Source organism: Myotis daubentonii, chromosome 2 (genome assembly GCF_963259705.1).
Source record: "Myotis daubentonii chromosome 2, mMyoDau2.1, whole genome shotgun sequence".
Lineage (NCBI taxonomy): Eukaryota > Metazoa > Chordata > Mammalia > Chiroptera > Vespertilionidae > Myotis > Myotis daubentonii.
The window spans coordinates 9,680,758-9,702,511 of record NC_081841.1 but is presented as its reverse complement, the minus strand read 5'-3'; the positions used below and the strand labels follow the sequence as shown (position 1 = coordinate 9,702,511).

At 52.8% G+C, this 21,754-nt stretch overlaps 1 protein-coding gene across 1 annotated transcript; it reads left to right on the top strand.

Annotated features, from left to right (window-relative positions):
* Positions 1–932: 932 nt before the first annotated feature.
* ISX (intestine specific homeobox) lies at positions 933–11,342 on the top strand. The gene is made up of 4 exons (XM_059681717.1): positions 933–2,214; positions 7,376–7,527; positions 9,332–9,448; positions 10,416–11,342. The coding sequence occupies exons 1-4, from the start codon at positions 2,022–2,024 to the stop codon at positions 10,653–10,655; spliced, it is 702 nt and encodes a 233-aa protein (XP_059537700.1). The 5' UTR covers positions 933–2,021; the 3' UTR covers positions 10,656–11,342.
* Positions 11,343–21,754: the final 10,412 nt, after the last annotated feature.

Here is a 21,754-nt window from a genome sequence, read left to right as displayed (position 1 = left end):
TAAAGGGTATACAGCAGGCACTTCACTGTGCATCCACCCCACTGGGTCATTTTCCTCCTGGCCCAGAGGGGAACTCCGTTTCCCAGCCCCCGTGCATGGCGCAGGGTCATGTGACTCACCCCGGACACAGAACTTGAGCAGCAGTTCCAGGAACCACTTCCACTTCCGATTACAAAACTCCCTCCTTACTCCCTCCTGTCCCTGGGAAACTTGGAGCCCAGGACGGGAGGATGGTTGCATCCCACCCGGGAAGGAGCCTGGGCCCCTGAACGAATGTCCAGCTACCTTGGCTGTGACATGGGTGAGCAATGACGCTCCCAATATTTTAGGGTTTACGTGTGCCCAGAGTCCCCTAGCTGGACCCGAGAGCCTGACACTTCCATGGGGAACAGCTCCTAAAACTGACCCCCTGACTTGCCCTGTTCCCCCTCTCAGGTGAGTCCCGAACTCTCCTGACTCACCCTCCTCAGGGTGTGAGGATCAGCCTTCCCCACGCCCACCTGCCACCCCCACCCTCTGACAGAGGTCTAGAGTCTAATGTCCCGATTCCTGCGCACACTCCCTCCCGGGGCATCTGTCACTCTCGTGCACATCGGCCCCTGTGCCCCGCGTGGCATTCTGGAGCTCCCCAATAAGGTACTGGGCTCACACCGTCATGGCATCCACTACAGCCCCTTGGCCTGGGCCTCCGTGTCCCCACATATTTGCAAACACACCTGAGAGAGGCTTCTTGTGCCAGCACCCAGCAGACTGCACCCTGGCCCAGCCTCCAGCCTGAAGGAGACCCATAAACCCTCCCGGCTGAGTAAACACGTTTCATTGGGCCGCAGACACTTCCTGGCCATCCTGCCCCACCTTCCCTTGACCTCCTCCAGCCTGGCCAGTTCCCCCGCACAGCCCCAGCCCCCCAAACCCGTCCTCTAGCCCCCCTCTTCTCCCTGCCCCTATCCCCAGACACCTGCGTCCCCGGCCCTGAGGAGGGTGGAGAGTTTCTTGCTTATCAGCAGTTTTACTGCCCCCTCCTCCCTGGTTACACAGTCACTGGGAACAGAGCTCCTGGCCAGGACAGGCCATGCCTGTCGGCTCCCAGCCCACGGCTCCGGGGCAGAGAGAAAGGCCCTTCGGTGCTTTTTCGGGGGCAGGGAGGGGCCTGCAAGCAGGAAAGAAGCAGAAAGGACGCCAGAGGCGAGAAGAAGCACCCTGGTCCGGGTGCCCACCGAGAGGTTTCTGAAGGGAGATCGGGGAGCGAAGAAAGTCAGGGCGGGACCAGAGCCGCCTGGGAGGCCCAGCACTCAGCCAGGCCCATCGCGGAGAGCGCCTGGCAGTGCCCAGTGACCACCCCCCCCGCCCCCCCATCCCCCGCCACCCCGGGCCGCCACCCGCAGGACATCGGAAGCACGGGTGCTCGGAAGGCGCATTCTGGAGACTAGATGCCACGGAGCTGAGAGACAGCCAGGGGGGTCTCTGGAAACACCCTCAGCTGTGGTGTTGCCCCCGACGGAGTTGGCCACCTGGTACTCAAGGGTGGCACCGCAGCCTCCCAGAGGCCTGGCCGGAGCCAGCGGGAAAGGCCACAAGCCAGAGAAAGGGCAAGAAGGTGGCCCCGCTGCACCAGCTCGCCTCTGGGGGCAGGCTTCTCCTCCGCCCAGCTCTGTGCCCTGCTGCCCACTGGCCGTGACCTCGGGGTCCCGGGCCTAGGCTAGAGCCTGAGGCCGCCCGCCCGGAGAAGGCCCTTTGCAGTCAGACTGAAGCCAACTGGGGTACAGCCGGCCCAGCTCTTCCCGTGTGACCCGCACCTCGATCCCAGGCGTGAGCGGCCGCGGCCCATGGAAGTCCCTGTGGGGGCGGCATCGCGCCCGGATACCCCGACATGAGGCTCCCGGCTCTCCACCTCTGCCTGCCCTCTTGATCCCAGGAGTCTCGGGGGAGGAAGCAGCCACCCGCCACCAGCATCACCCTGGGCATCCACAAGCCCCCTCTGCCCCCCTCCCAGCCGCCCACGGAGAGTGCCCAGGCGGGGTATGGAGAGGAAGGACTCGGGGTGCTGTGAGGCCCCCAGGAAGCTGGGCCTGTCCTTCTCCATCGAGGAGATCTTAAAGAGGCCCGCCGAGAGGAGCGACGGGGGCCGGCAGGAAGGGGCAGGTGGACGGGGCACCGGGCAAGCGGCCGTTGCGGGCTCCAGGCTGGAGAGGCCCCCCCAGGACCAGCCCCAGGGTAAGTGTCTTCTGGTCATTTCTTATCCTTTCCTGAGTCTCCACCACCCAGCTGGGTTGTGCTGTGGTGACAGGAGAGGGGGCTCTAAAATTCAGAGATGCCAGGCATGGGGCTGAGACCTTCAATCTCTTTCTACCCAGCCCAGAACTGTGGCTGTTCTGATGCGGCACCAGGCTCAGTGAGTTGCAGAATGCAGGGACGGGGCCTGTCCTGCCACCAGGCCCCGGTGGGAATGCTGCTGCCAGGCACTTACTCAGCGTTTACGACGTGACAGGCACTGTCCCCGAGGCTGTGTGTGCCTCCCATGTGCCTTCATCATGACCATAGCCTGACAGATGTGGAAACCCATCTGTGAACGGGGAGCGGTGGACGGTGTCCCCGACTTGCCCAGCGAGTAAGCAGAAGACCCGAGGTCCGAGCCTGCTCAGGCCGCCCCTAAACACTTCAGTCCACACATTCTCCTCCGTGAGCGCAGCCCAGCCAGCTCAGCGGCAGTGGCTGAGGTTTTGCCCGGATCTGCCCATCCTAAGCACCCCACCCCAGGCCAGTGCTCCCCCCAGGGCGTGTCCCCAAGGAGCAGTGACCACATCCAGACCCCTCCCTGACAGCTGGCGTGGGGAAGGCCCCTGCTAAGAGCAGGAGCCGGTGACATCTGACTCAGTGCTAGCCTGGCCTGTGTGAGCGCAGGACGTCCCTTTCCCCCTCGGGCAGAGCTTTATCCTCGGTGACACGGTCGAGGGAAGGAAGGGGACACCGAGGTGATGTCTCAAGTGCCCACTGGCGTCTGAGCCTCGATGAGGTCGCAGTTCTCACATGAGGGTCCCAGTTCTCTCCTCCTTCCCACCCCTGTAATCCAGGGAACCCCCACACACAACCCACAGCCCCCCAGTCCGGTCTCCGGAGAGGGGGTTGTCCCCAGCTGCAGGGGAAGACCATGAAGGACCCCTCCTTCCCGGGGAGGTGGCGGGTCCCCCTGTAGCTGAGCTTATAAATGGGGAAGGATCCCCAGCGTCATTGCCAGAAGTTCATTCGTATGTTCCAGTGAATTGGACGGGCATTCACAGAAACCATTCTTCCAGGGGGTCCAGCCTCAGTCTCTCCTGCTGCAGCTTCATAGAATCCATGACGAGAGAGGGAGGGAGGGAGGGAGGGAGAAAGGGGGAGGGAGAGAAAGAGAGAGAGAGAGAGAGAGAGGTCTGATATCCCTACCAGAGGAGCCGCCCTTCTCCTAGCTGACAATGGCTTCTGGCAAAAAGGCAGGCGGCCACTCATCCCGAACCTCCCTAAAGACGCCGGTGTATCCAGCTACAGCCAGAGCAGACCCCAGGGCGTGACCGCCCAAAGAGCTGCGGTGGGTGAGACAGCGCCCCTGGCTCCCAGCACTCCATGGCCAACCTGCCATCAAATTGTCACAGGTGTGAGCCCCCACCTTATAGATGATACACCAAGAGGAGAAGACCCATCGGCTGCCAACACCACATGAGTGTTAGCATGAGAACTGCGCCCTGGAGACCTGAGACCACCCACTCCAGGCTACTCCTGGACGTGGGCGCTCTGCGGGAATCCCGTGTTTCCGAGGCCAGTGAAGGGCCCCCGGGTGGTTTTCAAGATGACGCTGAGGGCGCCAGGACAAAGATGAGATGATTTATCCCAATAGTTCTAATTATTTGTACACGAAGCTTCTGTTTAGGACCCAGGATGCTGGCTCCCCATTTTTTGGTCACAACGTGAGGTTTTCTTTTTAAATAAGTTTACTTATTTAAGTAAACAAAAACGTCTATTTGGGAAGCTGCTAAGCAAATAATAATGCAGATGGGATGCCGACCTGTCAGAAAGTACAGAGGTCACTGGCAGACACTGTGGCAGACACTGTGAGAGGCTGGGCGAGGGGGACAAGAAGCTGGGGTTGCAGGAATCTGGCCTCTACGCCCAGCTGGCACCGGTTCACGGGAGGCCTCAGGCGAGCCTGGGATCTCTGGGCCTCGGTTTCCCCATGTGGAGCATGAAAGAGCATTCGGGACCATTCCTGAGGTCCCTCCCAGCTCTGACGCCATGACCTGCTCCACAGCAAACTGGGTGCTGAGAAGCCTTGTGGTTTCACTCACAGCGATTTCCCACTCAGAGCTTCCTCCCAGCAGCGGGGTCTCCCCGCAGGCAGGGCAGGGCAGGGTGGCAGGAGGGGCGGCCTCTCCCGCCCTCACAGGACCCCCACCCCCACCCCACCTATTTCCCTCTTGGCATCACCCCAGTAATAACCACAAAAGAGTAAAGTCCTCTGTCCTCACGTGCCACGTTAAGGGCTCCATGGTGCGGCTGGTGGAGGTTGCCTGGCACACCCAGGGAGCTCCTGAAAATGCCGCATTGGCAGGCCTGGCACCCAAGACTCTGACTCTAGGTCCAGGACGGTGCCCAGGAATCCCAGTTCTAACCAGCTCTCCCAAAAGTGGTCCAAGGATGCAAGTGGTCCAAAGACCACTCTTTGGGGAGGCTGAGGCCCAGGGAGGCAGAGTGACTGGTTCTGAGCGGCAGAACCAATACCTACAGGAGCCGGGGCCAGGCCAGTCATCCAGGCCAAGGACCGTGCTCCGCTCCCCCGTGTCTCCTGGCAGCAGCCAAGGTGCATCCTCCCCACATCTTTCCACGCTCACAGGGACCCTCCTCATCTAAGGCTTGGACCCTCCCAGGTCTTCAGCCAATGGAAAATTCCAAGAGGGTCTCCCAACTTAAGAGGATGCTGAGGCCAGCTGACCGCTACCTCCTTCTGAGAGAGGCCAGCTCCCTGGAGGCCTAGGGTGTGTCTCATGGCTCATTAATGACTCTGCCCTTGGGCTCCCATGAGAGCAGACAGCAGCAGGGCTAAAGGATACAGAGCTAAAAGGCTTTACTTCCCCCAGGATAAGTGTAGTAATCTCTCTCTCTCTCTCTCTCTCTCTCTCTCTCTCTCTCTCTCTCTCTCTCTCTCTCTCCTTATCTCAGTCCCTGCCACCAGTCACAACCTACCATGGCCATGGGGACATTCCTACAGGTCTGGGGGACCTGAAGGCTGGTTCTAGAATTGAGAAGCCGACTCCTTCTTAGGCCCTGTTAGGAGTACAAGGCAGTACAATGCTGGACTCCTGCCTGCAAAACAAACAAACATTGTATTCTTGTAGGATCCCCCAAAAAGCAGAGCTGAAGGGAGGATTTAAGCCCCAGTGCTGAAGGCAGTGACCACTGTGCAAAACTGAACTTCGATCCTTAGGGAAAGGGAACAAATATACTCCTTGGAATTACGTGGGCTTTGCAGCCTAGAAAGTCATCCCCTGGCAGTAGCAAGCGGCTCTGGAGCACACAAAGGTCTGAGGGAAGCAAGCGGGGCGCTGACAACATTACTATGGTAACAGGCCCCCAGCCGTCAGAGCCAGGAGAAAGCCGAGTGGACGGCAGAGGCTTTAGGATGGGCTATAATTTAAATTCGATGTATTCATCATATGCTTCATCCAGGCATGCAACGAGCTACTGAATGGTGGCTGGGTGGCAGGCTTATCTATTGCTGCACACACGAAAATTGTCCCCAAGCTTGGTGGCTTCAGATAACCATGAACACTTACTATGTCACTCACATTCTGTAGGCAGGAATCTGGAAGTGACTTAACTGGGCAGTCTGGCTCAGGGTCCCTGTGAGATTGCAGGAAGGGTGTCGCTTGCTGTCACACGCAGGTGGGACCGGAATAAAGGATCTGTTCCCACGGTGGCTGGTGAGTGGCACCAACCGTTGGAGGAGGCCTCAGTTTCTCCCCAGGCAGAGCTCTCCACGTGCTGCTTGAGTGTCCTCCCAAAATGGGGGTGGCATCGCTCAGAGCGAGCAATCCAAGAGGGAGGGAGCCAAGCGGGAGCTGCCACTTCCAATGGCCCGTCTGTTAGGGGCGTCACTAAGGTGGGCCCGCATTAAAGGAGACAAGAATGCAAAGGGTCTTACCTTAAAGCCACCACAGGTATCGGCTGGGAGTGGGGACGCTGCGGAGAGCAGAGCACAAGCACAGCCCTGCCTCGTCCAGCAGGAGACAGATGGCCATCCAATAGTCACGAGGAAAGCGCAGTGACGGCGGCGATAGTGCTGGGAGGGGTGACACAGCACCCTAATGGCCTGTTCTACCGGAGGTTTGGTCCATCGAGGAGGCCAGGGGAGGTTTCCCAGAGGAGGTCGGCTGTGGGCACAAGGGAACTACAGGAAGTCCCTGACCGACCGGAGAGAAGAGGCCAGTGCGGGTCTGCCCTGGAAGACTCCTGCCCTGCACCCCACCCACCTGCCGTGTCCAGGAGGCGTCCCCAGCCCACAGGCGGGCTCCCAGGGGTGCCCTGGATCCCCTCCCTGCCGAGCCCGCTGCCTCAGGAAGACAAGGACAGGCCCTTGCAGAGACTTTGCCCGTGCTAAGCCCCCAGGGCCTGTAGCTGAGCAGCCAGGGCCCATTAGCAGACCCCAGAGAAGGAGCAATCAGGGGAGGGAGCCGAGCGTGGAGAAACATCGGTTTATAATTAGGTGGCCTAATCACCTGTGTAAATTGTGTATTTCTTATGATCGATGTGCTAAACGGCTCAGGTTTAATTAAGTTCTGCTGACTCGTTCTCTGTGAAGACCCACCGGAGTGTGATTCACAGCTTGCACAATTAATAACGGGGAGAGGAGCAACCTGGAAGGGGGCAGTTTCCCGCCACTTTCCTCACCTTTCCCCCGCCCCCGTCCCCCCTCCCCCCGCCTGGTGCCCTCCAGGGTGCACTGTGGCCACCAGCTCCTGGGCCTGAGATGCAGGGCCTAGACTGGAACTCAAGGGTTTTCTCCCACCCAATCCAGTTCCCCTTCCATGGCTCGGAAAATGGGGCCCACCACCCCCATCGTCCTCTCTGACTGGGCCCAGGAGATCACAGCCCTTCCTGGGGATTGAGAACCTTGCCCAGTGCACGGGCACCCCATCCATGAGCTTGCCTTCCCAGCCTCTGGTTCACTGAGGTCCAAAATTCTACGGGCTGAGCTCTGTGCGCCATCTTTTCTCTGCTCCCTATTCCATTCGTGCTCTTCTGCCTTCTCTCACCTGCTTCCTCTTTTTCATACCCGCTGTGGTCTGTAACCTAAAGCCAACGGCAAGGTCACTAACACACCTTGGCCCCTCCCCCTTCCATCCAGAGGACAGGAAGAGCAAGCGGAGGGTCCGAACCACCTTCACCACGGAGCAGCTGCATGAGCTGGAGAAGCTCTTCCGCTTCACCCACTACCCAGACATCCACGTCCGCAACCAGCTGGCAGCCAGGATCAACCTCCCAGAAGCTCGGGTGCAGGTACCACCCTCCCGCTCTAGCCCCACCTCAATACACTGGGCGAGACGCTATGGATCCCGGACCTCCGGGCCTGCTCTGTCTGAAACTTGCCATTGGCTTTGTCCCACAATTACAGTCATATCTGCGAAACATTCCATTCCAGGAAAGGAGGTCCCCATAGTTATAAGATGATTTCTCTCCTTGGAGGGTGAAAATGGAGTGAGGTGGCATCACTGATGGCCATCGATAGATGCTCCCATTCCCTGCCTCTCCACTTGGCTACAGTTTCAGAACATCATCCACTATGCAGCCTCATTCACAAAATACCTCTTGACAATCTAGACTGGGGTCAACACACTTTTTCTGTAAAGGGCCAGGTGGTAATTATGTTGGGCCTCGGGGGCCATCCGATCACTGTCACAGCTATTCAACCCTGTCATTGTAGCATAAGAGCAGCCACAGACCATACACAAATAATTGGGCATGGCAGTGTTCCAATAAAACTTTATCGATAAACACTAACATGTGAATTTTATATAATTTGCATGTGTCACAAAATATTCTTCTTCTGTGGATTTTTTGCAGCCTTTTAAAAATGTGAGAACTATTCTTAACTCATGGGTAGGCCATGCACAAACAGCTGGCAGGCCAGAGTTAGCCGACAAGCCTTAGTTTTCCAGCCCCTGATCTGGACCACATGGCTGTCATCACTTTGACAGCAGAGAAACGGAGAGGACCCTGGACCCAAGGTCTGAGGCCTGGTTCAAACATGGACTGCCTAATCCGAAACTTTCCACAGGCTTCTCCCTCCTCCTTGTAATCCTTGTGCAATTTCTTCACCAGTGAGTGTCTATGGCTTTTTCCATGGTTGTGGTTACAGTAGCCCCTTATCACTCACCAGGCTTAGGTCCTGCCCTCTTGGCACATCCCCAGTTTTGCAAGTACCATTCTAGCAAACCCAAATCCAATGGTTGCACTGTTGGTATGCTCTCCAACAGTTTTCTAAATCACTCTCTCTTTTTTTTTTAACAAACATGATGGGCTCATTTGAATTCAAAATCTCAGTGAGGGCCCAGGTCAACATTCTACTCTTTCTCTTATCCCAACCTACTTTTCTTCTGGCTAAGGACGCCCCTGCCTCGGACTTCTCCCCTCTTTCTTTCCATTAGAAATCTGTCACCAGCTACGTTGGTAGCCCCAGCTAAGTGGCTCAAAATTTAGCGGCGCCTCAGCAGAATGACCCAGTACAAATGGCCACGTGTCAGGGACAATCAGGATGCTCATGAATACAGGAAATGGCCAATGTTCCTGCAGATGCCAAGGGGCCCACGGGAGTTGCAAACTGGTGGCCTGCCAGCAGGCAACAGCCCACTGGTGGGTTTTATTTGGTCTGCACAGTATTTTAAAGCTCAGAACTCTCACAGAAAAATCCAGATTTCTGTCTTAGAAATTGGATGAGCCTGCAAGGCTGGGCTCACATTTCACGTGGTGGCTGGTGGCTGGTGGCTGAAGCTGAGAGACTGCCCCCTTAGGCTTGGGGGCCATGGACCCCACCCCTCCTGATTACAGGGCACCCAGCTGCTGCCCTCCCAAATGATCCGGCCCCGCAGACGTTAGAGGCTGTGGCCCCTAACCCCTCTCAGAAGGCTGACCTCCAGAGCCAGAGAAATCCTGCATGCCATGAGCTTTCTAAACCGCGAAGTCTCTCGGGAGGCGTGGTTATTAGGCATGTTGGGGGAGACACTAGATGGATGGAGAAAATACCTCCATCGTCTCTCTCTCTCTCTCTCTCTCTCTCTCTCTCTCTCTCTCTCTCTCTCATCAGATCTGGTTCCAGAATCAGCGAGCCAAGTGGCGGAAGCAGGAGAAAATGGGCAACCTTGAGGTCCCGCAGCAGCCAAGTGAGGCCGACGTGGCCCCAGCCACACAGCTGGACGTGGCCGTGAGTGGCTGGGAACCCACATGGGAGGAAACACCTCAGGGGAATTTTTTTAGAAAGAGCATGGGATGTTCTGGAAGTCTGTGGGACCTGGGACAAATCGCGGCCTCTCTCTGTCCCCGGGTCCTCACCCCCTGAGTGGCCATCGCGGGCTTCTCCCTCCTCCTTGATTCCTTGTGTAAAACGTCACAGTTTACAGAATTGGGTCATGGAGTGAAGGGCGGTACCCAGGGGTGAACCCTGGAGTCCGACTGGCCAGGTTCGGGTCCCAGCTCTGCCCTCAGCAGCAGGGTGGCCGGGAAGAGTCACGCGCCCCTCCGAGGTCAATATAGTTTTGATGAGGATGAGAGTATTGGCCGCCCTTTAGGACATCTATTTGTGTGCCAGATGCTAACCTCTGGGGAGGCAGCACTACGCGGAATAGACAGTCCTGGGAGAAAGGTTTGTGCAGCCCCGCAGTGATGCTAGGAGGCAGGGGTTTTTTTAAATATATTTTTTTATTGATTTCAGAGAGGAAGGGAGAGAGAGCTAGAAACATCAGTGATGAGAGAGAAGCATTAATCAGCTGCCTTCTGCACTCCCCACCCTGGGGATCGAGCCCGCAACCCGAGCATGTGCCCTGACCGGGAATTGAACCGTGATCTCCTGGTTCATAGGTCAATGCTCAACCAGCTAAGTGGCCAGCTGGGCAGGATTTTTTATTTATCCTTGTTTTCCCGCTAACACAGAAACTGGGCTCTGAGAAGCAAAGTGACTTTTCCACGTCCAGCAATTGCTGTGAATGGTGGAATAAGGGCCAGCTTCCTGGCCCCCTCCCCACCCCTCACCTCACCCCCGTGCATACATTTCTCCCCAGGTTGGTCCCCTACCCCGCCCCCCACTGCCCACATGGTGGGGGAAGGTTGGGGAGCTCCAGGGCAGCCCAGGGTAAAGCTGAGGACTCACGGCCTCCTGACCTCTCCTGTGACAGGGCCCCCTGCTGCCGCCCCCTGCGCTGTCCAGGCTGGTGCCTCCCCCAGGGTGTTATCCGCCGGATCAAGGTCAGCTGGCCTCTGCCTGGTTTCCTGCTGGAGTCACTCTCCTCCCACATCACCCATGGGAGACACCACCTCTCCCGGGCCCTGTCATCCTGCAGACCTGCGTCCCCGCCCTCTGCTTCCTTCCACCTCCACACCCCAGATGGGGCAGCATCTGTGCCACGTCCACATAGGGACCGACGGACATCCTCTCCCCCGTGGGGCCACGCTCCTCCCCGGGTGACGACAAGTGCCAGGAAGGGGCCCAGGCGTCTGGGGGAGTCAACCTCCTGAACCAGAGACGGCCCACATCCCAGGAAGCCGCCCCGCATGCCCCTTGGAAGGCTGCAGCAGGCTCGGCAGCAAGGTGGCCCTCCTGGCTCAACGACAGAGGCGTTCAGACCTCAGGGGGAGCTCTGGAACCAGGAGGTCATTGTCTTGCACCTGTGCTTCCTCCAACATGCTGTGTGACCTCCAGCCAGTCACTTACCCTCTCTGGACCTCCTCTGTAACAGGAAGCAGCTGGACAAGATGACTTCTGAGGGCCTCTGGCCTTTACCCTGGTGAGGTGAACCATGGTGAGAACAGAGGCATGGAGGGGGCCAGTGAGAGGTTGTTGGCTCTTTCATTCATGACACACGTATTGAGCACCTACTGAGTGCTCCATGAATGGAACTGGATAGTGACATGAGCAGCCGAGGCTCTGCCCCTCTGAGCTCAATCCAGGTTGGTCGAAGGGACAGCGCTGACCTTCTCCGGCAGGTACAACCTTCGCCAGTGACCTTGCTGTTGGCCCATGTCTATCACATTCTGTGTGGCTTTGATGTGAATGTCTTAAAGAAAGAGAAATATCGGGAAAAGCTTTTTAATTTTAAACAGAACTTCGTGTCTTTGGTTATTCTATTGAGTTGGGGGGGGGATGTTGCCATTTCTGATCCGAATGAAGAGTAAGACAGCAAGATCTTTGTAGAGTTTATTTCCCGGGACTTTGCCAGGGCCCAGCAAGACCAGCCTCGCCCTGCCCCGAAAAGCCTAGCGTTGCATTGGGCTCTGCTGTTTCCTTGCAGAGAGACCTTGAGCTGGACACAGGCCCCGTCTGGGCCTCAGTTTTGACATCTGTAAATTGGCCTGCCCACCTGGCCTGCCTCACAGGGCCTTCGGGCAGGGTCTGGAAGGAAGTGAAAGTGCTTTTAGGAAGTGTGAGGCAGGACCCATTGCGGGGTGATGTTGTCCCAGTTCCCATCAGGAAAGTGGCTGCTTTGGGTTCCAGCCCTGGGACAGGTCACCCCTGCTCACAGGGAGGCCGTGCACTGAGCCTCCCTTCCGCATGAGTATTGCTGGCACGTGTCCTTCTGGGGGCAGACAGGGCCTGCTCCCCTGAGCTGGGCAGGCTGGCCTGACCTCCATGGGCAGCCCTAGCAATTCTAGGATCCTTCCCCAAGTCCCAGCACCTCTGCAATCTGCCTGGATCCCACTGAGGATTTGGACTAGGAATCAGGAAGGCTGGGTCTCCGTCCTGCATGCTCTCTAGTCTGCTGTATGACCTTGCCGTTCAATCTCTCCGGCCTCCGCTTTCTCATCTATAAATTGCGGGCAGCAAGGCTAGCTCTGCTTCAGGCGTGCAGTGGGCCAGCACCACAGAGCACAGCCCGCGATGCGAATGAGCTTTGCAAACTTAGACTCAAAACTCACCCAGAGCCCTGAGTTTATTACGGCCGCCTCACCTCCAGCAAAATCTGGATGGAAGGGGAAGCCTAGGGATTCGGGAAGCAAATGAATCGATTAACAAACAAAGACGGGTAGCTCCTCACTTACTGGCTCAGGCATCAGGCACCCACTTCATGGCCCTGAAAGCAAATGTGCAAATGTCATTTTCATCATTTTGCTACAACTGGATTTACTTCCTATGTTGTTGGCAGAAATTTTATTCTAGTAACTTCTGTGTTACTGATTCCTCAAACACTCACATGTAAACTCAGTCCCATTTGAGCTTAAATGTGCCCTCTGCCCCTCTTCCCCCCCCCGCCTCCCACCCACCCCCACCCCCGGGAGTCTTTGCCAGGTCGAGGGTGGGGGTTGGGAAAGTGTTTGTACAAATGCCCCTGTGGTCTCTCCAGGAAGGGGATGTGCACTTCCCGGCCTCGGCCTCGGTCTTTGTCAGCCACTGCTGGCATCCTCTCCGTGTGTCTCAGCTGGTTGCCCTGGACCCCCAGCTGGTGACCCCCTCCTCCCACCTCAACCTGTCCCCTGTTGGGGGTTCCCTCTGCATCCCCTGCTCCAGATGTAAACGCCCTCCTGCAGCCTCTCTCTGCCTTCCAGGTTGTCTCCCGTGGACAGGATGAAAGCTGGCAGCTCCCCACACCCTCGGGGGCCATGGCAGCCCTGGGCCAGGCAGCAGGCTCTCTTTTGAGACCTCTCGCAGCCATTGCTGACGTCCTGGTTAGAGGTGGGTCATGGATGAGAGTGCAAATCTGCAGACTTGGCAGTGGCATGGAGAGGTCTACTCTGCTCAAGGTCCCGATGGATGTTCATCTGGGTTCAGAGAGAGAGAAAGAGAGAAGGGGGGAGGAGAGAGAGAGAGAGAGAGAGAGAGAGAGAGAGAGAGAGAGATTGATTGATTTAGTGTAAGGAATTGGATCTCATGATCTGTGGAGGCTGAGAAGTCCCACGACCTGCAGTGACTAAGCTGGAGACCAGGAGGTAGGAGTGCCAGTCTGAATCCAAAGTCAGGAGGTCATGCCCTGGTTCAGAGACAGCAGAGAGCAAGTTCTCCCTCCCTCCGCCCCTCGTTCTATTCCGGCTTCATGGTCACCCACACTGGGAGGGCTGTTGCTTTACTCAGTCTCCCAATTCAAATGTCAGTCCAGGAACACCCCCGAGGAATATTAAACCAGTCTCCTGAGCACCAGGGGTTGGGGCGGGGGCGGGGGGGAGGGGGCCTGGCAAGTTGACGTGTAAAATTAACCATCACAGTCCCCATCTCCTGTCCCAGTCAATGCCCTCCTTCCCCCAGAATCCTCTGGAGATAGGGTGTGGCCGACCGCACGACATTCTGTGACCAGAATGTTACCCTCAGTTCAGATGTAACCGTTGATTGCAGGGCCACCTCTTCCTCTCTAGGGAAGGATTTCTTTTGCCCCCCACCCCCCGGGACCAGGAACTATTTTACTCCCTTTACCTTATATCTGCCAGCTGTGAGGCCTTGGACAAGTGACATGTCCCCTTGGGTATGTTCTCTGCATAGCAACAGTGTCTTGTGGCTTAGGGTTTCCGTGACAATTAAATGCGTTCGTCATTTGGGGCACATGGCGAGCACTACACAAATGTTAAGAAAAATGTCATTTCCCCAGCTCTTCCTTCTACCTCCTTCTCCTTCTGAACTTGAGCAGCTATTCTGATCCTAGACTCCATCCCAGGAATTCTTAAACCATCAGGAGGCGAGGAACTCTCTCAAGAGTACGCAAAGAGGTGTGTGTGTGTGTGTGTGTGTGTGTGTGTGTGTGTGTGTGTGTGTATGTGTGTGTGTTTCCCAGGGAAAGGGTTCCACTACTTTCATCAGCTTTTCAAAGAGCTCTGGGACTAAAAATAATCATAATAAAGGATCCCTATCAAGCACACCTGAGTCAACTCCTGACAGATTCATACTCTAACTGCGTGGACCAAAGACTTGAGATCATTTTTTTTTTAAGATAAAATCATACAAAGATAAAATGAACAAGTGCCAAAGTTTTAACTCACTAATTAATGAGGGAACCACAACAGTGGCATCACAGGGAGAATTGGAAAAATGGATACGCATCTAGGCAATCAGGAATGCTGCTGTGAATTACAAAGAGAGACACAAAGGGTGCTGGGCCAGCGAAACACAATTGCATCTCCGTGGGACACAATTCATTTGCATTTCTATGGACAGGAATCATTTGTCTTGTTACCAGTTCTACAGATAAAAAGTTGAAAAACAGCTCAAAGACAATGAAGGGTGCAGAAATCTGGGAAGAGTAGGCTAGACAGAACACCTAGCAATTTTTTTAATTTATTCTTTATTGATTAAAGTATTAAGTATGTCTCCTTTTCCCCCATTGACCTCTCCCCAACCACTCCCACCCCACCCCCCCAGCACATGCCCTCACCCCCCTACTGTCTGTGTTCATTGGTTATGCTTATACGTATGCATACCAGTCCTTTGGTTGATCTCTTACCCGATCCCCACCCTCAGCAATCTTTATTTGCCCATTTCAGTCTTTCACGATTTTTCCAGATCCGAAGTTTCAAATCGCTCTGAATCTCACCTTCATCATCCATTAAATGGGATGACAAGACCTGCCTCGGAAGTTAGCTGTGAGGTAATAGCAAATGACACAGGTAAATGTTTTGTATTTGTCTAACACTATGAATTTAGAAAATCATTCTTTACTGCCTTTCACACTCTAGAACTCAAGTTAAAAGGTTTATACCTAGAATGTGTTTAGACAGACAGTAACATTTCTTTTTTTAATTAAATCTTTATTGTTCAGATTATTACAGTTGTTCCTCTTTTTCCCCCAATACCTCCCCTCCACCCGTTTCCCACCCCACCCTCCGCCCTCACCACCCCCCCCCCACTGTCCTCATCCATAGGTGCACGATTTTTGTTCAGTCTTTTCCCGCATCCCCCGCACCTCTTTCCCCCACAAGAATAGTCAGCCCACTCCCTTTCTATGTCCCTGATTCTATTATAATCACCAGTTTATTCTGTTCATCAGATTATTTATTCACTTGATTTTTAGATTTACTTGTTCATAGATGTGTATTTGTTGTTCATAGTTTGTATTTTTACCTTTTTCTTCTTCTTCCTCTTCTTAAAGGATACCTTTCAGCATTTCATATAATACTGGTTTGGTGGTGATGAACTCCTTTCGCTTTTTCTTATCTGTGAAGCTCTTTATCTGACCTTCAATTCTGAATGATAGCTTTGCTGGATAAAGTAATCTTGGTTGTAGGTTCTTGCTATTCATCACTTTGAATATTTCTTGCCACTCCCTTCTGGCCTGCAAAGTTTCTGTTGAGAAATCAGCTGACAGTCAGTCCTATGGGTACTCCCTTGTAGGTAACGACTGTCTTTCTCTTGATGCTTTTAAGATTCTCTCTTTGTCTTTTGCTCTTGGCATTTTAATTATGATGTGTCTTGGTGTGGTCCTCTTTGGATTCTTTTTGTTTGGGGTTCTCTGCACTTCCTGGACCTGTAAGTCTATTTCTTTCACCAGGTAGGGGAAGTTTTCTGTCATTATTTCTTCAAATAGGTTTTCAATATCTTGCTTTCTCTCTTCTTCTGGCACCCCTATAATTCTGATGTTGGTACGCTTGAAGCTGTCCCAGAGGCTCCTTACACTATCTTCGTATTTTTGGATTCTTTTTTCATTTTGCTTTTCCAGTTGGGTGTTTTTTGCTTCTTCATATTTCAAATCTTTGACTTGATTCTTGCGATCCTCTAGTCTGCTGTTGGGAGTCTGTATTATATTCTTTATTTCAGTCAGTGTATGCTAAATTTCTAGTTGGTCCTTTATCACAACCTCAAGGGTCTCATTAGATTTCTTGAGGGTCTCATTAAGTTTATTGGCAGTTTCTAGAAAGTTCTTAAAAAACCTTAAAAGTGTGGTTTTGAACTCTATATCCAGTAGTTTGCTTTCCTCCATTTGTGTCCTGTTTCTTTGTCTCCACATTTTTTTATGCTTCACTGTGTCGATAGAGTGGCTTTCTGTGCTAGGTGTCCTATACGGCCCAGTGGCTCAGCCTCCCCAATTACTTGAGGTAGAAACTCTTGGTGCACCCCCCTTGTGGGCTTTGTGCACAGTCTTGTTGTAGTTAAGCCTTGATTGTTGTAGGTAACACTGGGAGGGATTGACCTTCATGCCAATTGGCTGTGAGAATCAGCTGTGTCTGCAGTGGGAGAACTTCTGTGCTGGAGACACCCCTCCGGGGCAAGACTTGCTTCAATGGGGCTTTGGTGCTCACTGAGTCTGCCCCCTGAGTGTGTCCTTTATGGATCCGAGGAGCTGCAATCTAGATGGTCCCACTCTGACCACCGGGCACACTGGCTCCTGGATCTCTAAGGAGGTGCTAATCTAGCCTTTGCCTGAGGCTACCCAGCAGGAGCCAGCTGTGATGCAATGCAAGTGCCCTGGGGCCTTGGGCCAGCTGCAGTTTGTTAGGTAATTATCAGATTGCAAAGGGCCAGGCCTTTCATATGCAAAAGCCTCTGTGCACAGCTTGGGCAGGGCGGGGTCCCAGGGGATCAACAGGGCAGAGTGAGTAGTTATGGTTGCTCTCAGTTCTGCCCTCAGAGGCCCTGCTTCTCAGTGTCCTGGCAATCGCTGCAAGCACCTCCGAGAGAAAGCTGCCCTCGAGACTCACCCGGAACTGGAGCTCAGAGCCTGAGACTCCCTCCTGACTGAAAAAGACAACCATGTCCTCAGCCGCCAGCCCTCTCCGCATGAGCCTCTGTTCCTCTGTATTTTACTTCCGCCGCACCTCCTCTGAGTCTCGGTATGCTTTTCTCTTTCCTTCTAGTTGTAGAATTTCCACTCAGCCAGCCTTCCTGTGGTGCTGGATGATGTCCGTTCTGTCTTTTAGTTGTATTTTTGAAGTGGTTGTGCGAGGCAGCAATCTCCAGTGTTTACCTATGCCACCATCTTGGTTTTCCTCTGTTTTCAGTATCATTTCTTTAATATCCATTGACCTTTGACAGTTCAGTTGTTAAGAAGGTGACAAGCCATAGAAAATGGACAAAGAGCAGAAATTAGAGATTCACTGGAAAAACATACAAATGGACACTAAACACATGAAAACTTTCTCAACCTCATTCATAACTTTCAAATGTCAATAAAACAGTATGAGATGCATGTTTTACCTTTCAGACAGGCAAGTATGGAAAAGTGTTGGTGAGGGGGTGGATGAAATAGTCACTCTCACAATAAAATAGTCACTCTCACAATAAGGAAGCGATAAGCCGTGTTCAGAACATGAGCTAGCAAGCAGGACGAATGATTCTGTTTCTTCAATAAATCTATCGCATAGAAAAACTGGGGGCAGCTGTTAACAGAATGAAAAACACTCAGAAGACAGAACAAGCAAATGCAATATATGAATCGTTTTGGCCCTAATTTTTAAGAAATAACCATAAGAAATTCTTAGATACAATCAAGGAACTCTAACTATGGACTAATAGAGGGTATTGAAACTTTCTATTAATTGTGTTAATTACTGAAATCACAGGGTCTGGTTTTTTAATGCCCCTTTTTGTTAGGCATGCATACTAAAGTCCTATGGGTGAAAGGATGTCATGTTAGGGATTTGCTTTAAAATACTCCAGCAGCTCTAGGTGGTGTGGCTCAGTGGATAGAGCATTGGCCTGAAAACTAAAGGGTCCCAGGTTTGATTCCAGTCAAGGGCACATGCCCGGGTTGCAGACACAATCCCCAGTAGGGGTGTGCAGGAGGCAACGATCAATGATTCGCTTTCATCATTGATATTTCCTCTCTCCCACTCCCTTCCTATAATTTTTTTAAATCCCAATAACATTTAAAAAAAAAAATACTCCAGCAAACAAACACACAAACAAAAGAAGGGAGGAGGGAATAGAGAAATAGCACTGGCAAACTGTTCCTAGTTGTTGAGACTTGTCGATGGGCACGTGAGGTTCATAAGCTTTCCCCTCTAGTTTTGTATATGATACAAATTTCCATAATAAAGAAATTTTAATCCAAAAGCCATTCATTTAGAAAAATAAATAAATAACAAAGAACAGAAGAAAGAAAAAAAATGATCTGGAAAGTACAGGTTCTCAAAACAGCTCTCCTGGCAGTGGCATGAAAGAGCCAGGGATGTTTGGGATGCAAATGAGGGATTTCTGGAGACCTAACCTGGCGTTTAAATGTCTGAAGGGCTCATCTTAGGAATAGGGAAGCTTGTTCTACGCAGCCCCCAAGGGCAACACTGGGACCAATATGGAAATTATAGGAAGACAAGGGTAAGGGCAACACAAAGCCCTAACAGGCCTGGTTTTCCAAAGGCCCCTTCTCCCACCACTTCTCCAACCTTCTCTCCTTCCATAACCCTCCACAAGCCCTGCCTCCACCACACTGAATAATTTGAAGCTCCTGGAACACACTGGTTCGGTCCTATTGCATGCCCTTTGCCCTACACTTTCCTTGGCTAGGAATGCCCTCCCCTCTTCCCACCTATTGAAATCCCACTCATGCTTCAAGGCCCAACTCAAATGCTGCCCTCGCTCTGCCCCATTGCCCTCCACCTCCCCTCTGCAATGATAATATCTCTCAAGTGTTTAGAATATGCTGGTGGCTGCTCTATGCATGACTTGGTAGTTTAGAAAGAGCTTATATTATCTTGACAGATAACTTCTCAAAGATAAAGTACATATTATCTTTTATAATGGTTCCTCCTTTTCACTCCCGAACACTACGTACCTTCATTATGGCCATAGTGGCCCCATGTACTGAGGGCCTACTATGTGTCCCATGCTTTAAGTCTCACACCAAATCCTATGACACAGGCATCATACGTGTCAGAGGTGGGTTAACCTACTGAGTGTCACACAGCAGAGGACTGATTTGAACTCAGCTTTCCCTGATGCCAAAGCGTTTAACCGCTATCTACAAAATTTATAATATGACTCAATAAATGGTGTGTGTGTGTGTGTGTGTGTTCCTCTCCATATTAACTGCATCTGTTTTCATTTCTAGCACGTTGTCTATCGTATAGTAAATGGTCAATGAATATTGAGAATGGGTGGATAGATGAGTGAGTAAGTCCTGCATTATGCATAGTTATATATATGCTTCCCCTCCCCCAGCCCCAGTACCCTCTACCACAGTAAACTTCTGAACAACTAGCATAAATAATAAGCAGGACTAGGCTCCAGGATTGCATACAGAATGGAAAAGCAGGCCTTGCAGGTAAGTGTGAAGCCTCAGAGAGTGGCAGGGACTTGCCAAGGTCCCCAGGAAGACAACGGGGTAGCAGGAGGAGAGGAGGAGCCACGAGGTCCCAATGTGCTCTCCTCCACCAGCACAGCTGCTCCCGGGCGGGCGCTGCCAGGGTGTGGAGGTTTGGGAGAAGGCCTCTCTCCTCTTCCCCAGCTGCCAGGGCCCTGACCGCTGTGTGACCCCTGGGGGTGGGGACGGTGCTCCCCAGGGGGGGAAGGTTACAGCCCTGTTATCACCAGGAGGCAATAAAGTCATTTGGCGGTAATTAGACTCCTCGACTATTTAAGTCATTTACAGCTCCCAAACAATTACCTGGTGGTTCTTATCTCCCCGAGAATCCTGAGATGTTATTTGAAGGGGGTCATAAACCTGCTTGGGGGTTGGGGAATGAAGAGGGAAGACAAGGAAGAAAGATGGCTGCCCCTGGTGATGGGAAAAGAGAAATATTTCAAGCTCCTTCACAGTGCGCCTGCTCCCTGCATCACTGGGCCAGGCCAGCCTCTCCTTGTGGACTTAGTAGGAGAATCAAGTTCTATCCCTACAAGGTTCCTCTCCAGAATAATGAAATCCTAGAGCTGGAAAGGCTCAGAAACATCTAGTAAAGGATTTCCCAAATCAGAAGCCCTGGTCACCGGTGGTTCCGGAGATGTTCATAGGTGTTTGGTGAAGAGTGCTCCTAGATGAGTCCATTGGGGAAATCTGTCAGCTGCAGCTCCTTGGTCAAGAATCACAGAGCCCTTTGCATCTCCAAGTTTCTGGAAAGATCTACGGGAGAGACACCAGGGTCTAGGAGAGTGTTTAACTCCGTGAAACCCAGTGTGCCTCAGACTTTGACCTTCCACCCCCACAGGAAATCTATTAATAGCACAATAAGCTTCTAGAAACATGAATTATTTGTCCAAGTTTCCTCTTCATTCTGGAGCTGAAAGACTGAGTGGGTTTCTGTTCCCTGGTACTTGGCAGTGAGCAGTCAGCCATCTGTGGATGCCTTTGAAAGAGAAGGTGGGGGCGGGGGACCTCCATGTGTATGTCTCACCTGAGAGGCCACGTGACAGGGAGAAAGGAAGGACAAACCGCCTTTTCACAAACGAAAGATGGGGCCACCAACTAGAGCTCGCCTCCAAAGGTGATAGGAAGAGGTTTATTCTGCAGGGACCAAAGGGGCAGACGTGATCCAGTGAGAGAAGGGACTTTCAAACAGGCAGAGCCACAGACAGCAGAGCCGATGGCCTCAGGAAGGAAGGAGCTTCTGGAAAGCACGTATGAGCCAACGCTGAACAGCTCCTTTGGAGCGTGGCATTGAGTCAGTTAGCAAATATTTGAGCACCTACATTGTTCAAAGCACTATTTGAAGGTAGAAAAACAATCATGTGCAAAGTGGAACAATCTCCTTCTAGATTGGAGCTTATATCCTGGTGGGGACGGAAGAGAAACAAACAACACCAGAGTAAACAGAAATAAATATAATAATTTCAGAGAGCTATGAAGATCTCAAGTGGCTGATGTGGCCATAACGGGACAGGGAACAATTAAATTAGGGGAGCAGGCAACGCCTCCATGGGACCAAGATGCGGAAGCTGAGACCTAACCCTGAGTAGACTAGGGGCAGTGTCCCATGCACATAGCCCAGCAAGTCCAAAGGCTCTGCAGTGGGAAGGCCAGAGGCTGGAGCATGGTGAGTGCGCGGGGGGCGGGGGGGGGGGGGGCGACAAACGGATGGGAGCAGAAAGGGTTGGCACATTCCAGCATCCTTCCCGTTCTGGGAACCCGTGACAGCTTCCCTGACTGTGCAGAATGAGCTTGCAGAGTCCCCCTCCCTTGACAAAGAATGTCAAGAATCTTAGGCTCAGTCCTCAGTTTCCTCATCTGATAACTGGAAGCCATCTGCCTTGTTTGCAAAGATGCCGCGTGGATAAATGACTGCATACCTATTCAGTAAGCACAGGTAAAGTACCATGTGCTATTTATTCTACACACTTAATAAACATGACTCATTGAACCCTCCTAACAGCCCTAAGGGGAAGATACTATTCACATTCTTATTTTATCAATGGGTAACAGAGGCACAGAGAGTCTCCTAGCATGTCTAATACGTCGTAGATGCTAAGCACACCACAGCTGCCGTACGCTTAGTTCCTGGGAGATGTAAATAAAATGCTCTCTGTGGTCTTCTCTAGAGCTAGAAACCCTGGACATCGGCGGTTCAGGAGATGTTCATAGGTGTTGGATGAAGAGTACTCCTAGCGTGAGTCACCTTGGGAAATCTGTCAGCTGCAGCTCCTTGGTTAAGAATCACAGAGCCCGTTGCATCT

What these genes read in the sequence shown, in the direction of transcription:
- ISX (XM_059681717.1), top strand. Translation starts at nt 2,022, where the DNA reads ATGGAGAGGAAGGACTCGGGGTGCTGTGAGGCCCCCAGGAAGCTGGGC. An exon ending in TCCCAGAAGCTCGGGTGCAG is followed by an intron (nt 7,528 to 9,331) that starts GTACCACCCTCC and finishes CTCTCTCATCAG; the next exon opens with ATCTGGTTCCAGAATCAGCG. An exon ending in CCACACAGCTGGACGTGGCC is followed by an intron (nt 9,449 to 10,415) that starts GTGAGTGGCTGG and finishes CTCCTGTGACAG; the next exon opens with GGCCCCCTGCTGCCGCCCCC.